The sequence below is a fragment of the Hipposideros armiger genome, unplaced genomic scaffold (assembly GCF_001890085.2).
Source record: "Hipposideros armiger isolate ML-2016 unplaced genomic scaffold, ASM189008v1 scaffold_209, whole genome shotgun sequence".
Lineage (NCBI taxonomy): Eukaryota > Metazoa > Chordata > Mammalia > Chiroptera > Hipposideridae > Hipposideros > Hipposideros armiger.
The window spans coordinates 2,816,289-2,834,518 of record NW_017731559.1 but is presented as its reverse complement, the minus strand read 5'-3'; the positions used below and the strand labels follow the sequence as shown (position 1 = coordinate 2,834,518).

The 18,230-nt window shown below is 41.8% G+C and overlaps 1 protein-coding gene across 1 annotated transcript in view; it reads right to left on the bottom strand.

The window, feature by feature from the left end:
- The window catches only part of RMC1 (regulator of MON1-CCZ1), a 20,359-nt gene extending 2,652 nt beyond the window's left edge, over positions 1-17,707 (bottom strand). Inside the window, 14 exon segments of the mRNA XM_019653863.1 lie at positions 1,298-1,533; positions 2,060-2,188; positions 3,369-3,422; positions 3,675-3,719; positions 6,174-6,285; positions 7,046-7,151; positions 7,244-7,333; positions 8,548-8,651; positions 8,996-9,136; positions 12,220-12,306; positions 13,474-13,530; positions 14,373-14,457; positions 16,729-16,805; positions 17,476-17,707. Coding sequence (XP_019509408.1) covers positions 1,298-1,533; positions 2,060-2,188; positions 3,369-3,422; positions 3,675-3,719; positions 6,174-6,285; positions 7,046-7,151; positions 7,244-7,333; positions 8,548-8,651; positions 8,996-9,136; positions 12,220-12,306; positions 13,474-13,530; positions 14,373-14,457; positions 16,729-16,805; positions 17,476-17,577 — 1,425 coding nt within the window. The 5' untranslated portion in view covers positions 17,578-17,707.
- Between the last annotated feature and the right edge of the window lie 523 nt (positions 17,708-18,230).

The window sequence follows — 18,230 nt, the reverse complement described above, 5'->3', positions numbered from 1 at the left end:
TGTTCTAGGCAATGTTGTGTTTGCAGCTAATCCAAAGACTGAATTTCTAGAAGCTGTGTACCTCAGATTTGAGCAGGAGATGACACTTATTTCACTATTTGGACAAAACCATTTTTCCTGTGCTTACTGGGGAAGAGTCTAGAAAGTCAGAGTTAGTCATCTTGAAAATAGGCCAATGTTCAATGGTGGAGTGAAAAAACATAAGCCATAGTTTTCTCTTAAGGGACATCATAATGTTTTAACCTCTTAAGATAACTCCCTATCTAAATTTCTTAATCACAGCCTATCTGGCATTTGTTATCTAATAAAAATGGAATGGCTAGCTGCATCTTTGTTTTATGAAGCCCTGATCTTAAAATAAGTGAATACTTTGTATTATGAGTCTATATCTAGATTTTTATGTTAAGCAAGGCTCCCAAAACATTACTGAACAGGAAAGCTCTGTGAGAAGATCCTGACTACCTCAGCCTAACTTTTTACAGCAGTTGAGATCAGGAAGATTCTGCAGGAACTGCGGCGGCAGCTTGAGAACCCGCGTTTCTGAGAAGTGTCAGGTGCTCTGATGTTGCAGATGGTGGGCCACAGTCGTGACTAGCAAGGGTTTATGAAACCCAGCAGCCACAGAGCAGGGATGCACAGAAACTGCCATTTGAGGTCAGACCTACCGATTCCCACGGCCCAGTACACTAGCAGCAGGACCAAGAGAAGGCTCTCAAAGAATGCAGCCTCCCCTTCCCCCCATGTCTGACAGGACAGGGCCCCAAGGGCCCTTCAGCGGCCTGCATCAGTCCTGTTATCCTTGAGTAGTTAAAGGTGAGTGGAGTTCGGGGACTCTTACTGTTTAAAACCACTTCCATTTTCAGCTTTAGGACTAATTAGATCCTTTAAGTGAAATTATTCATTCCACTTGTCCTAAACTTTCTCACTTCAGAAGACATGATGCATTAACCGTATAGCAGAACCTGGTGATAAGCCATGTTAATTTTTCCCAGCCCATCACAACAAATATTTGAGCCTCCTATATGAATAGCACAGTGCTAATACTTAATCATCATTAACAGAAAACTGAATAAAAAGACAGCAAAATTATACTTCTAATTAAGACTAGACTCTGGCTTGGCAGAAACATGTATAAAATAATGCAAAGCTGAAACCAATTTTATCTATAAAATAGAGGTAAGACCAAGGGTCTATGAGTAAGATCAAACAGGTTACAAAAGTGAAGGCATTAAGTGAGATACAGCCTCAAGCTAACAGGATGAAGGGACTGAATTTCCTGCTCACCCACCACGGCCACCTTGCCCTCTGGCACGTAGCATATCTCGGTGACGTTATTCTTTCAGAATCTTGCATTATAATTACTTACAAATGTACAGGGGTGGGGGTGGGGGGTAGAAGAGCCCTCGTCATAGTACATATAACTTACCATCGTATAACTCTGCTCAGCATCCAGATACTTTTTATACTCATGATTGAGTTTGTCAAAAACAGTGGCTATCACAGGCAGCGTTGCTCTGTCTGACTCACTCAACACTGGAAAGAATAAATGTTTACAGGGTCAGTCAACTTTGTCAACTTCAGAACATGTTGCTATGATAGAAAGCTAATCTCAAAGGGTTAGCAGTGCAAACATACCGGGCATTCAGAGCAATGGTCTAGTTTAGAGGCCTAAAGCCTACAACTCACTCATAAGCCCTTTCTCGTTACTAGAAAAAAAAAATAGCTATGGCAGGTATCTGTAGAATGTTCTCAAAGTAGATAAGCAGTGGAAAAATGTGTTTTAAAACTAGGGATGGTAGCCCCAAACCCTCATGTGTGCCCAGGTTCAGGTTTGCTTTCACCTGGAACCATCCTATTTTGTCTTTTCTACCAAAGTCTCTACAAGTCATTTTTATGTTTAGTAGCCTTTCTAGGAGCTTAAATAATCCATCCTTCAAGTGAAGAATGGAGCTACGGGCTACAGACAAGGCATGAAAAGGTGGCCCCGCTCCCACTGAAAGGTGCTGGGCAGCAGGCCTAATACTGGGATCAGACCTATGGAGAAGGTTCATCCACTTACTCTGCGAACAGACAGACAGGATGACCATCTTGCATTCCTTTCTCTGGAGGAGAAAGTCCATCAGTTTTCCTTTGTCTGGCAGGAGGTTTACTATGGGCTGAAGTTTCACTTGGAGGTTCCAGAGGTAACCTGATTTAAGAGGCAGCAAATTTAACAGTATGATGCAAACCAGAGCAAAAGTCCAAAAGGTGGCTCCCCTAAGGGTTCGTGGGGGAGAGCATAGTTAATGGCTTTTTCTTACAATCCAAAGCACGGTTGAGGGCATTCAGCACATGCCTGACAACAGGACTGACAGCCTAACTACTGCATGCCTGGTTGATTCTGTACAACGAAGGAACCCTCCATGTTAAGAGCTACATCAATGGCAGCCCCTGAACATGAGGCAGCAAGCTCTTAACCAAGTCACAGCACCTCCTTCTCCACACCTAGCCCCCTCTTACCCTTGAAGGTGGAAAAAGACGCTAACATGTGGCATTAACTCCCATCCTGTGCTCTGGTTTCTCCTGCAATGGCTCATTGGTTAAAAGTAACTGCAGGGGAATTTCATAATTCATCCATTCATCAATCCATAACTTTGCTGAACACCCACAGTGCCAGGTAGGCAGGCAGAGCCTTTCTCAACTGGGAGTCGGTGAGAGAATTAAATGCTACCTTAAACATGATCGGAGTGCTCCCTTTCTCAATTCTCCCATGGCTGGTACAGAGCTACCACCATTCTGGATGGGCAGAAGTGAGCATATTATATACCATGGATGCCACCTCGGGCATTAGAGCTAATTCTCTCCTTAAGAATCCCAGTGGGCAAGACAGGAAAATACACAGATGACTAAAGACTAATGTAGAAAGTACTCTAACAGAAAAAGATTCAAGATGTTAGAGGACTACCAAGGAAGAGAGAACATCCTTAGGGAGGGCTCCCCCGCAGTGAGAAACAGGAGTGCACCCCCAGGCACCCAAAACAGAAACGGGTGCAGGCACATGTGGGCATAATGGTGGGAGGTCAGAACAGGGCAGGGAGGGCCCTGCACACCACGCTGATGGGTCCAGCTTTTCAGGATGGACAGATATGAAAGGGTTTAAAGCAGGGAATGGCCATTCTTAGTTGTTTTAATTATAAAAAGTCTATGCTTGTGATAAAATATACACACAGAGACCAGAGTATAAAGTAAAAAATAATCCCATTCCCAGGTTGAAGGGAGAGGTCATCTCTCAAATAATCACGTTAAAAATGTCCCTGGCTAACACTGTCATCCAAAGTCAACAAGCACTATTTTCTCTCTTAACATGATGGTTGTCCCCTCTGACCCACCTTGGCTTGCACTGATAATGATGTCAGGTTGAAACACAATCCAGGATGAAGAATCTACATGTCATAGGAAATTCTAAACCAGAGAGATGAAAACAAAAGGCAAACCCACCTCCAATCAGCACTCGCCCCTGCCCCATTTGCTGAGGCTGCTTTAAATGCCCACCCCCGATAGTAAACTCCCACTGTGGTTCCTGAGGCGTTATTCCGGTTGATGAGGACAGAGCTTCAGGACCCTCCTAGACACCAGGGTAAAGGGAGGTAACAGCCCCCCTCTGTGCACAGCACCACTGCCTTTGTAAAGGATACAGAGTTTACACGGGACAGGAGACTGATTGGTCACAGGAGCAGGACCTACAAGTAGAGAAAACACAGGTGTGCAAGGCCTGAGAGTGTACCCAGAACATGCTGCCAATACTACTACTTAAGATGTAAAATGTTAATACTTTTTAAAGCCTTCAGTAAACATTTATTCAACTCATGAAACAAGGGAAGAAGTGAACTGTCATGTCCCACTGATAACATATAGGAAGGGGGAAGTCGAGAACAAGCCAAGAAAATGTTTTCCCAAGGAGAAAGCATGTCAAGCCTTCATGCAGTGGTGTTGTTACTAACCAAAGATGACGCCACATCATTTACACGTGCACATTAAAGAACTGAGAAATGTACCTGGATGATTCAAAATCAAATACTCGGATAGTTCACTAAGAATATTTTAAATACAAGTGTTTTGTGATTTAATTATCTGAATAATTAGCTCAATTCTCCACTGCACACAGTAGCAGGTCCAGGCACAGAGATCTCGCCTGCGAAGCAGACCCCCCAAAACTTCACATGACAGGGACTCGTAACTACCAGTTACACTGCTCGTGTGTCAGGTGGGTAGCCCACGGTGAACTTGACAAATGCAGTCCTATAAACTAAACATGATTCCCAGTTCTGTTCCAATTACCTAGGTACAATCAGAAGACAGGTTTTAATCAGCTGGTTGGAAAGGGTGGTAATTTTTAACAGACCCCCTAAGAGAGGAAAAGGCCCCACCACATAAGCGAGAGCAAAACACTTGCATTTGGAACCTCAGAATAAAGGTCTTACATGTGGGCCTCAATGCCGACTGCCCATCATGCTGACTTAAAACGCTCTCAGGTGAGAGCCAGGTGGCTCTGGTTCTTAAAGCCCCCCAGGTGATCCTAATGTCAAGTCAGTGAGAACCACTGGTCCAAGAGACCAAAGACAGGAGGAAAAGGAGGGCAGCTGGCTCTCCTTAAAGTTGCTGGTTTCAGCTTTCAAAAGAGCCCAACAAGCTCTTTCTGAAATGGGCTTACGATGTAGCAGGAAAGACAAAGCAAAAAGGCATTAACCTTAAAAAAAGCTTTACCAACCCACAGTCTAGAAGTCTGGGGTAAACGAGTGGGGGGTGGAGTAAGTCTGGGGCGGGAAGTGAGTCTGGGGGGAAAAAGTCTGGGGGGAAAGCGAGTCTGGGGGGAAAGCGAGTCTGGGAGAAAGCAAGTGGTGATTTCTGCTGGCGGAGGGCCTTGCCTTCAATTTGTAGAAAAAAACCCAGCACCTGTGAAGCACAATAAAGCCAAGTACAATAAACTAGGTCTGCCTGTAACGCTAACATTACCGTGTTTCCCCAGAAATAAGACCTAACTGGAAAATAAGCCCTAGCCTGATTTTTCAGGATGCTCGTAATATAAGCCCTACCCCAAACATAAGCCCCAGTTAAGATCGTCCGCCAGACATGACTGTGTGAATAAATGTAGATTTTTGTACATGAATAAGTGAATAAATGTAGATCGTTGGAGCAAAAATTAATATAAGACCCCATCTTATTTTCGGAGAAACACGGTATTACCCAGGGAAAAGGAAGAAGCTGGAAAGAACACAGAAGGCCAAAAGACCAACTGAAACGTGAAAACTACCTCCTTCCTTCCAAACTCTACCAGAGAGTTATTAAGCTTCTGGCTGATCCAGCAAGACTAGCAAAGCAGGCCAGAGGCAGTGTCCTTGCTGCACTATCAGCTGCAGCCTGATCTGGGCCTTCTCTGTGACAGGTCCAAGGACATCCTGACTGCAGGCTGGGCCGACCCCCCAATGCTATCTGACAAGGATTCTTTTTAATAAGAAAACATTGCTACCGGAGTTTCACATGTGTAGCTTGTATGGTTTACACACTGAAACTTCAACTAACTTATTCTGTACTCCACTCTCCTTTGAGAGCGGAGTATTATTTGAAATCGATTACACTGGGAAAAGGCAAAAGAACAAAATGGTTCTTTCCCTCTTTCCTGAAATCCTGGCCTCCTCTCTTCTTATCTTCCTACTTCCACCTCTTCAGGCAGGAGGATTGATCTAGAACAACCTGAGACCCACAGTCTTAAGCACTTTACTGTGACCATCAGTCAGGAAAGAATGCCCAACTTTCATAACTAGGACACAGAATGTGAGAAAGATAAGGAAAAGTGACCCCAGGTTAAAATAACAGCCACAAGCAGCCAAATTTAATCTCAGGGTTACAGAGCGCAGGCAATCAGAAAACTTCAAGGGCTTATTCAACATTTAAAAGTCTTCCAGCTTCATTGGGTAATCACAACTCTCCATTTTAAAACTCAGAGAAATCTATTTTCCTCAGAGGAAGATCCATTTATCTCATAAAATACTTTTCACAACAACACAATTTTAGCTGACAGAATCAGTTAAAATAAAAAAGAAAAGCCCCTCACAAAAGCTAACAGACTGGGGACCCTCTGTGCACACTCCTCAGTCTTGAATGTGACCCCCAACTACACGGTGACTCCCTTTTACCTGCCATGGGAATCTGATAGGGCTGAATCGATCGAGCTGGAAGCACTGGGTGATGGAAGGTAATGGTGCCATCAAACTCTCCCCTTAACTTGATATCAAATATTACCGATGTCTAAAGTGGGAAAAAAAAAATCACAGATTGGCTTAACCCTTTCATTACTTCACAGCTTGCTATTTCAGATTTGTTTAGAGTCTCTATTTGCATTCCATTTCTACTGGCCAGTTCTTTGATGAAGAATTTGCTATAACATCACAACATTCTTTTACGTTTTTATCTACTCTCACAAATAGTCCTGACATTTATAACATGCTTCCTTTGAAGAGCTCTAAGTGATTTAAACAGATCTTTTTCACTTGTGGCATCTTCATTAACCAAGGATCGGGGTGTCACCACCCACCAGGGCATGCAAGAGAAGTGGTCTGTCTACCACCAGACACCCAGCTAACAGCGTAGACAAGGCAGGACCCAGTCTAGTTCTTTCTCTTGGGCCATACAGTCTCAAAACCATTATCATCTAGCATTATCATCTACAGTCACAAAGGAAGGACAGAGCCCACGTGCTCACGTAACACAGTGGTTCTGCATGAATTCCCAGCTTAGTTCATTCAACCAAATAACTATTCCAAAGTCAAATCTCCTCATGTGTTATTTTCTGAAATAGTTCTTAATTATCCTTAATCAACTGACATGAAATCACTGGTTTTTCTAAACCATCTAGAATACCAAACACATTTCTATCTGGAATTCCAAAACTTTTAGCAAAGAAAGCACTTTCAAGTGTTTGTTCAGAATGTTTTAGCAATTTTCACAACTCTTTCAAGCAAGCCTAACTTGTACGAACACAGACCAGACAGCCACACACAACTCATACCTCTGTATCCTGATGATGAACCACCACCAGATTATCCACCACATTTAGGGCAAACTTCCCCGTCCGATTTAACTTTAATATGTGCATCTTTTTACAGGCACCTTCTCTGTAGGACAACAGAAAGGTCAAAAACTAGATCGACAAGCTTTAGTTCAAATTTTAAAATTGGAGAAAGAGGGAAGAAAGCATTAAGTATACCGTGGTAGATGATACAGGACCACCTCTGCTCCTGTACTATTGGAGGTCCGCGAATGATGCCTCAGGAAGAGAACAAAAAGCTGTCTGTAGCTGATTAGAGAACAGAGTCATAAGTCACATTTGGCTGTTTGAAATTCCTCCATTCTCAATGCTCAATTATAAGGATATAGTGATGTCAATCATGAAATATTCACTTAATGGAATATTTTGCAGCCAACAAAAACATTTGCAAAGCAAGTGCAATTAGTAAAAAAAAAAAGTCTAAGTAAAAAGATGGGTACAAAACTAAATGTAGCTTGATTATAATATTTTAAAAGAAAAACACAAACATGCATACGATGTAAAAATACTATAAATACATGTTAATAGCTATCCTTGGATAAGACAAGTCCATTTTCTTTTCCTCTAACTTTCTGTCTTTTCCAAGTTTTGTACAATGAGTATATTCCTTCATCATAGGAAAATACCATCACTATCCCTTTTTAAGCCTCATCTAATAAATGTGGTGTGACCAGTTCCTGCATGCACATTTTTATTCCAGTGTTTAACACTGTGCTGAGCCTGCCACAGGGAAGGCAGTGGGTCCCCACCTCCACTTTGGCCAGGATTGCTCTCATTTTGTTTTGTAGACCAGGATGCCACAGACTTCCTGCTAAAAAAAGGTGTAGAGAGAGGCATTCTAACTGCTAAAAATTTTTAAAGTTTGGAAACCACTGTTTTAGGCTATAGGAGAATTAGAAATAATTTAGAAGTAAAATGATGGTATTTGTTGAATACAGTTATAGGGGATTCTTTGTATTCCTATTTTTGTGTTTGAATTTTTCATAATCAAGTTTAAAAATTAATATAGCTGCATTTCCAAGTGAAAATACACTTTCCTACTTAAGTAATTCAGTTTCATGTTTGTTAAAAAACTTAGACTATGTTGTTGTTTACAACAATTAGAATATATTTTATCTAAAAAAAAATAACTGATAAGTTCCAACTCACAAAATGAAAGAAAAATTCTAAAACTAAGATATCCAAGAAATAAACTGGCTCGATGTTCTCATTTTATCAGATTAAAATGGTGAAAAAAACTTTCCTAAGACCACAAAGCTAGTAAAATAAAATAAAAAATGCCAAGAAGACAGCAGGTTTTCTATATTCATAAGATCTAGGTACGCCAGACGGAAGGGAAGTCCTGATTGTGTGTTCCAAGGCTACCTAAGGAAAGGGCAGCCCTGAGTGTTTCTAATGCACGTCTATTACTTCTATCACTGAAAGCAATTACAAGAAGGCGTTCTCTCAAAATACAAACATACATCGTTGCCATCGCAATGTCTCTCTCAGAAAGGTACAGTTTAGTGGACTTAGGCACAGCTGGTAATTCAATCTCAAACTTGGGCAGCTTTGACATAGTGCCAGCCTGTTGGGGGAAAAAAAAAGTCTTAGGGCAAGTTTGTTAAACCCCTTTGACATTTTAGCATTCCCTACGTAAAATCATCAAGGACATACACACACTATGTTTTTCTATCCTTTCCAGTGTCACACCATGTCCTTCCTTTACTCACAGTCTTCCCAGAATGAATCATTCTTGGAGTTGATGGAATGGTATAGTGTGCCCTCTAGTGGTCAGAAGCAGTGAAGTTATTATTAGAGGAACTTGCCCCATAGAAGCACTTGGCACATTAGGATGTTAAAGGAACAGGGTAGGAGCGTGGGAGTGAGTGGGGGAGGAGGAATTTTTTTTAAAGGGGTGCTTACTCATACCCTAAAATAAAAGGGCTGCAGCACGTTTCCAAGGACTGTGGTAGACAGCAGAATCACGGCACTTTCAGGACAGTACATGTACCAATTCACATTGATATTCTGGCTCTTTAGGAGTTTCAGATTTCGTTTTTCTGGTAATACCTGAAGCAAAGGTCAAGAAACACAGTCTTCATTTAAAGAACAGCAAAATGTCAGAAGACTGACACAGTAAATTAAGAAAATAATAAAAAGCAGAAAGAGCTCAGTAAGTTGAATTGAAATTCTTTTTTATTTATTACAGCTACCAGTCATCAATCCTGGTGCTTGGTGTTTTACAAACCTTAGCTCATTTACCCTCGTCACATCCCTGAGAAGTGGACATCATTAATATTCGACAGAAGAGGAAATAAGGCTCAGAGAGGTGAGAGAAACTGCCTCACCATTTATGAAGTGATGGGCTTGGCACGCCATTTTTCTGTAAGGCCCGGGTCTCAACCTCCACATTCTCAGGCACCACCCACAAATAAGCAAAAAGCAGCAAAATTCTCACTCATTGAGAAAATGGTCCAAACAAACCCATGCGCCTAGAGCCCCAGGCATTATATCAGCGACTGCCCAGCCTGCGCCATCTACCTTCCGCCTGGTCTCCATCTTAACTCCAGTTCCCACTGAGTCTGGGAGTCACTCCCTTTTCTAACAGGTGTGTTCATGAGCCTCTGCATGCAAATCTAGTATTTTATAATCAAGGCACATTTTAAACATACTTTAAATGATGTTATGATACATTAAGGAACACTGTATAGAGCCCGCAAGACATTAATGCTCATAGAACACTAAAATGAAGAACTGATGTGGAATTCAGGGTCGGGAGGCATAAGTTTCTTGATAATTCAGGTATAATAAAATAAGGATGCGCAAGGGTCCCCTTTCTAACATTTCTTTTTTGTTTGTTCAGGGGAGGTGGGGTTTTTTTGGTTTTTTTCTAACATTTCTTGAAGTTCTGAAGACCATCTAGGTGATCTGAATGCATAGTTTTCCACTACAGAGAACAGAAAGATACACTTTTACACTTTTAAATGATTGCCCCAGGGAACCCTTCTGTAAAGCTATCATATATACAAAATTCTATTTCTGTGTGTATGGGATTTGTGTCAAGTTTGTTTTCTTTCTGCTGGTCACTACAAAGGATTTGATGACAGCCCTACAGCAAAGCACTATGGCGTTAACATCTCATGTTTGCATACACAGGTGTACTTTCTCCATCCATACATTCTAAATTATACTGCTTTCATAGGTCAACAAGTTAACACCTTCTAGAATAGAATAGATCCACTTAGAGAGCTCAGAAGTATCCTTAATAGGTCAGGCAGTTGGAATATATTAAAAGATCAAGAGGCAGATGCATCAAAGTAAACAATCAACAGAGTGAAAAGGCAACCTATGGAATGGGAGAAAATATTTGCCAATCATCTGATAAAGGGTTAATATCCAGAATAAGTAAAGAACTCCCAACAACTCAAAAACAGAAATAAAATAACCCAATTAAAAAATGGGCCAAGGACTTATTAGACATTTCTCCAGGATATGTACGAATGGCCAAGAAGCCATGAAAAGATTTTCTGTATCACTAATCATCAGAGAAATGCAAATCAAAACCACAATGAGATATCATCTCATACCCAGCAGGATGGCTATTATCAATAAAACAGAAAACAACTAGCATTGAAGAAATTGGAACCCTTGTGCACTATTGGTGGGAATGTAAAATGTCATAATTACTATGAAAAACAGTATGGCATTTCCTAAAGAAAAAAAAAAAAACACCTAAAAATAGAATTACCATAAGATCCAGCAATCCTATTTCTGGGTATATCCAAGAACTGAAAGCAGGGTCTCAAATATTTACTTACACACTCAGGTTCTTGTCAGCATTATTCACAATAGCCAAAAAGTGGAAGCAACCCAAGTGTCCCTCAATGCATGAATGGATAAATAAAATGTGGTGTACACACAAAATGGAATTATTATTCAATTTTTAAAAAGGAAGGGAATTCTCCCACATACTATATACAACACAAAGCTTGAGAACTTGTGCTAAGTGAAATAAGCCAGTCACAAAGGACAAATACTGTATGATTCCACTTATGTGAGGTACTTAGAGTAGGTAAATTCATAATAAATAAAATGGTGGTTACCAGGGGCTGGGAGATGCGGGAAAAGGGAATTATTTAAGTGGTAGAGAGTTTCAGTTTTGCAAGACGAAAAAGTTCTGGAGATGTTTCACAATGTGAATACACTTAACACTACTGAACTACACACTTAAAAATGGTTAAGATGGTAAATTTTATGTTATATGTTTTTTTACCACAATAATTTTTAAGATGAAGAGGCAGTTCACAAAAAAGGAAATACAAATAGACAATACACAAATGAAAACATACACACCTCCCTAGTAATGAAAAGTGTAAATTAAAATGTCTTTTCCCCTTTTAGATTGGCAAATGTCTACCGACATAATATCCAGTTCTGGCAAAGATGTAGAAAATGGAGATTTGTACATTGCTAGTGAAAGTGCAAAGCTCTGGAAGAAATTTAGCAATATGTGGTTCAGCTTTTTAGATGTTTATACCTATAATGTAGTCTCCCTTCTAAGAACTGCATCACTCAAGAATATAAAGAAATGTTGACAAACATGTTCACTGCAGAATTGTTTGTAATCACAAAAAAACTGAAAACAAGCCAGATGTTCATCAACAAGGAACTGGTTAAATAAATGAGTATAGCCATATAATAGAATACGACTCAGAATAAAATGTGGAAAGAAGTCCAACACATACTGCTAGGCAAAAAAAAAAAAAAGCCAGCCACATAAGTTTATATACACTACTCCCATTTTTGTAAAAAATAATAATGCTTGTGTGCTTGTGTGTGTGTGTGTGTGTGTGTGTGTGTGTGTGTGTGTGTGTGTAGAAAAAAATGGAGGAAAATGCACCAAACTGTTCATAATAGTTATTCCTAGGGATTATGGTAGACTTTTACTTTTCATATATCTTGGTAATGTTTGAACATTTTATAAAATACTATATGCATTACTTATAAATAGAACAAAGAATCAAAACCCAAGCAAGAGACAAAAGCTCTAGAATCTCGAAATATCCACTTAGTGCTAAATTCACAAAGCTGCCAAACTGCTATTACAAACCTTTTTCCAGCAAACATAAGTGAGTAAGCGGTAAATACAATACCTGGTAAAATTCAATTCCTTGATCTGTAATGAAGACAATTTCAGTAGAACTGGTCCAGCAGAATCCTAGTATATTGGCATTCTTGGTCTGAAAAAAATTATAGAAATATTTTTTTGAATTAATAAGAAAAACATATATATATACATATATATACATATATAAGTGTGTATATATATATGTATATATATATCTTCAAAAGCTTACAATAGTCTGTATTACTCTTTAATAAAAGTTCCTTAGAATCAAACTTTTTTTTGAAATCCAGTGTTCCTGGATTTTTACCTGTAACACCTCACTGAAGGTTCTGATTCTTAATTCCTCTTCGTCAACAGAACAGAAGGAAAAGCCTGAGTGTTGCAGAAAGGAAACCAACCAGAACTCACAAATATCAATTTCTACCTTTAGGAACCAAAGGACAGCCGATATTCTTAGTTAAAGACATCATAAAAACTAGTGTTATACAAGTGAAAAGGCCTAACGGTTCTCAGCGAGTGTTTACCAAAATGGGGTTGGTGGCCCTGAACCTACACGCCTGACTCATTGGTGAACACCTGTGCCCCAAGCCTGAGGACAGGTCTATGAGAACAGCCTCTGGGCATACAGGGGAACTGGAGGTCTGCGAAAAATTCAGTTATTTGGCGGATGTGCCTTTCCTTGGTGCAGAGCCCACCCTGAACTCCATTTAGCAAAACCATTACAAAGATGCCAGAGCCATCCCTCATCCACTACCAGATTCTGCTCATTTCTGGGGTGCCACATTGTCCCTTGCAGCTGAGCCCTCTTTAGCCTAGTTTATTATACCCAGCAAATCTAATGAATATGGATTAGAATCTACCCCCAGGGAAAAACGACACAAGGACAAATCAAGGAAAGGAAACATCACCAGAAAAGAGGAAAAAACTTCCTCTTCCACAAACCTCCAAAGAGGCGACTATGAAAGGAATACAGGGTCTGACCCAGATGTGCTAGCCATGAGGAGACGTGCAGGGGTGACAGGAAGACAACAGCCACCAAGTACTGAGACTACTAGGTGTGTTACATCTGTCATCCATTTAATCCTCCCAACTCCATCTTATAGATGAAGAAACTTTTTAAAAACTGTCCGAAGTCCCAAAGCCAATATGCAGCAGACCTCAGCATAAGGCACAGTATGCCTCCAAGTCTGTGCTCTCAATTACCACGCTGCCTTGCATCTCCACAATGTAACCCACCCAGTTAAATGCCGACCAGCTGGGAAAAGATCCGGGCCCATACCTTGCACTCTTGCGTGTATTCCAGCTGAGAACTATCCGGGGTAAAATTAGAAAAATCCTGAAAGAAAAAAAAAACAACACAAAGGAGAAATTTGGATCGGGCAGCATACTGTCAATACTTTGATATACAACAAGACAAAAGACACACAAATTCTAAAAGTGAGCAGAAAAAACCTGACAAAAACCCAGACAAGAACAATAAAAAAGACCAATGTGGACAATCTGCCTCCTTACTAAGCAGCAGGTTGACAATTCAATTTTTAAAACAGAGTTAATCCAAATATTCTGTTAGGGTTTAGAAACTGATTCTGAAAATTCATTCCTCAAATGGTTGATTTCAGAGAAATGTGTTGCTCTACATTTTACAAGAGGTTTTCAAAAAATTATAGCAATTAATAGTAACGGAAGAAAACAGGATTTTACCTCTTAACAGCTTTTTCTCTACTTTACAAATGGCAATGGTGAATATTTATAAAGGCTAGAATGCCAACAAGCTGCTCCAACTTTGACTATCTGTTCCTATTAGATGAAGCATTCAAAGATGAGAGAAGTGAATAAAGGGAGTTATTCTGGGATAAGTCTAATTCACAAAGTACCCAAAAATATACCTCATGCAATCTCTAGCACTAGCTATTAATCAATACAAAAGATGCCTGAGGTTCAAAATTTGTTGTTGTTTTTTTTTAAGTCAAGAATGTCAAACAAAGGTCATAAGTATATATCCATTCAAATGTCTTTCTTCAAGAATTCCATGGGCTCAAATACAATGCAACATAACTATAGCTTGCATGACATTAAAATAACAAACAGCTCCTTTAACACTGGAATTTTGCAATTCATTCTCTTCCAAATGTACTTCTAATGTCCTTTCTTTACACTGTATTTAAAGATAAGTCTTACCACAGTCTTTGAGGTCCTCTGAACAGCTAGTATCTTATTTTCTAAGGAAAACTTAATGCACTTCACTTCTCCTTTGTCTTCCATTCTTTAAGAAGAAAGAGTATGTTAAGAGTTAAACTTAATCACTGAATTCTACCTTCTATCATTTTGTGAGAAGAAAAAAGACAAGCTTAAGTATTCACAAAGCAGCAAATCTTGGTTTAAATTAAACCTATGTTTCTGAAGCTATTCGCAGAACCTCTTTTTAAGAAACAATATCCAAAATTGTACATCGTAAATTGCTTGAGAAATTTACAGTATTGCAGATAACAAGTGATGAAAGAATTGAGATCACCTGCACTTTTCCCGATAATTATTTCAGACATAGATAAGTATTGGGTTGTCGGAAAAGTCATGACATATTTTTTTCTCTGTTTTTCGTTGCAAAAATGCGTCACGACTTCTCCGACAACCCAATAGATACGGGCATATTTCTTTTTATTGTGCTTTGCTTTAATGAGCTTCACAGATGTTGCATTTTTTTACAAATTAAAGGCAAGACACCCCCTCATACACACCAGTAAAAAGATTACGACTCACTCTATTCTGATAACTCCCTTTATTGAAGTGGTCTGAAACCAAACCTGCCATTATCTCCAAGGTATGCCTGTACCCACACTGTAACCTCCACAAACAGCTGCCTTCTTTCTCCATCGTTCTCACAGCAAAGCCTTTGAAAGAGAAGTGTCCTCCTTCCCATTCACTACCCCACAGGTTTAGGACAGCCCCACCTTAGAGTCTCACAACCACCTCAAAGGAAGTCAAGGGATGGATTACAGAGGGTCGTGAGGAAACTTTAGGGGTATGGGATGTTCATAGCTTGATTGTGGTGATAATTTCATGGATGTGCACATAGGTCAAAACTTATCAATTACACATTAATTACGTACATTTAATAATTACACCACAGTAAAGCCATTAAAAATAAATGTTTTTTTAAAAAGAATAAATTCAGAATATTCCCCCTCAAACCCTACTGAGCGCCCAAATCGGGACCATCACGGACTCACTCTCATTTTGACCACCGAATCCTACCAGATGCGCTATCAGGTTACCCTGCCTTCCGTCTGGTCTTCACCACCCCTGGCTCAGACTATTGCCCTGACTCTGATATGCTCCCAACTAATCCAGCCTCAAGGCTGGGAAAAGCATCTTTCAAATGCTGATATGCTCATGCCACACCCCACCTCAGAAATTTACAGTAACAAGACAGAGCCCTAATTCCATAGCAAAATGTATAGGGTTCAAGCCAGGCCCTGCCAGTGGCCACAGCATCAGTAGCACCTGCTCCCAGCATGGACACCTAATCTTCAGTGACACAGACCTGGAGTTCCCCAAACATCACGCTTGCTCACCTTTGCGCTGGGTGTTCTCTCCAACTGCAAGGCCTCCTCTCCTCTCTACCTAGAATCATCCCATTCAGCTCCTCCAGTTTTGCTCAAAGACTCCCTCCTTTCTGAGGCCTTCCCCCTCTTATCCCAAGAGAAATGTCACATCTCTTCTGTGTGCCTGCGTTCTGGGTATAGCACTAGTCAAAGTAAATAGTATGTGTCTCCCACACTAAAGTTATGAATTCTCCAAAAGGATGCCAGGCTAATGCAAGGCCTTCACGTGCCTGGTGCCCAGTACTGGTGCTGCAATCAGTGTTTGACAAACAAATGATGTGCGATTTATTTTCTACTTCAAAAACTGTTTCCTATCAACAAAGGCCACTGTAAACATGTTTTTAGTCACCACTGAATTGAGGGCCTACATTGTACTTTCTCCGTCTATAATTACAGGAGTTAAGATGGCCAGATAATTTATTACCCAAATTGAGATACATCTGAAAGTGAAAGAGGATGCTATTCATAATTACACCGGTTCAACCTGCATTGGGATTTTCTTAATATACATTAACACATGGGAAACACTGACCCAGGAATCTCCTCCACCTTCCAAACATCCCGGAAAGACCTGGGCCAAATGAGGAAATGAAGGTCTTCCTGGGTCAAAAAACCGGAAATGGGAAGTCAATAATGTCCTGACTTGCTAATTTCAAGTATCAGGAAATAGGTGCCCTACTTCAGAGTACTTGGTTCCCAAATCAACAGGAAACTACTTCTACATTTCACTGACAGGAAGTACTAGTTTGTGCCACCAAGACTGCAGAGCAGGTGTCTGCAGATGGGGATGTACGTTGTACTTACGCGCGCACACACACACTTCAGACCTTAGGAGAGGCAAAGAACAAAATTTTAAAACTACCCTATGAAGGAGAAACAGAAACATAATTTTGTTTACATGCTGAAATTATTCTGAAAATGTTGACACTTACCTAAACGAGATGGGATTCCTGTCATCTGGGCCTTTAACAACCACCCCCGTAGCCCCTCCAGATCGAACAGCGAAAACCTGAGAAGGAAAAGTAGCAATGTTAACGGTCTGAACTTTGAAACACTGGGCACATACACCAACCTACAAGTGAATATTTCTGCTACACCTCACCCTTGGTTCAACTAAACCAACATGGCACCTATCAGTCTGCAAATGCTTGATGTTCCCATGAATTTTAAGAAACCAGAGTAGAAACTAAAAAGGCTACCATTCCAAGTGCTGCCCACTGTGCAAGAACGGGGCGGGGGGAACCCCGTGGCTCCAAGCTTTAATCGGTTTGGCAAAGGCGCCGCTTATGCACTCCTGCTACTCCCCACGCTGTGTCCCCCCTTTCCAAAATTCCGAGAATAATGGAAATCTCAATGTCTAAATGCAACAAAAGGCGCCGAGAAAAGACTGAGGTGCTAAAAGATAACCACACCGGCCCAAGGGCACTGGGTCGATGGCGCCAGCTCGGTGTCCACCCAGCTGTCACTTTGAAGAAAGCCCTGGCCGCAGCGAAGCCTGGTCCCTCGGCCCACCCAACAGGAAGGCACTGGCGCCGGTCCTGCGCCGGGACGCGGGGAGAGGCCCCAGGCCCGGTCCCCCGACACCTGGCCTAGGCGCGCGGGGCGACCCCGGGGGCGCCGAGAGCGGCGGGCTGGGAGCACCCGGCCGCGCGGAAGAGGAGGGTGCGGGCTGGCCCGACCTGCTTGTTGGCCTCATCGAAGAAGACACAGTTGACGGGATTCGCCTTCTCGAAGTGAACGGGCCGCTCGCACAGCTCCAGGTAGTAGTCCTCCTCGCCCATGGCGGGCGCCGCGCTGGCGGCGGGGGGTCCGGGGGCGGCAGCCAGCGTGAAGCCGGACGAGCAGCTCCCTGTGCGGGGTCTCGGGACTAGCGGCGGCGGCAGCTATCCAAGGGGCGCGGAAGCCGCTTCCTGGTGCCACGCCCCCACGCCCTCCGTCACGTGACCTGCGGCTCTCCGCGCTTAAACAAGCAATGGCCGCGGTGGGGCCCATCGGCGCGAGAGGCTCCTCCCCTTTTCCTGAGGGCTGGGTCCTAAGGAGGCCTACCCAGGGGCAGTGTGCTACGGGGAAAAGGGCGGCGGCGCCGCCAGTTCCAGCCGCGCTTTCCCTAGCTTTTGCTGGTCCTGGCTTCAAACCGTCCTGGGAGGTTTGCGCGGGGCCGGTTGCCCTCGTGGAACAGGGCTACCCTGGTCTAGAGAAGGCTCATCCTTGCTCTTGAAAGGGTTTCCTAAGGGAGATGAGTGCTGTGGTCAGCACCTGGATGCTGTATGTAACAGGGAAACCTAGTTTAGATTGCGGGTCAGAAAGCGTTTTTTGAATGGCTTTGATATTTGAGGGGATGGGGGAAACTCCTCATTCAGTGGATAGAACAGAGACGGAAGGGAGTGATCAGGGATGATCCTAGGTGTCCATTCTCAACAATCGGATGGATTTT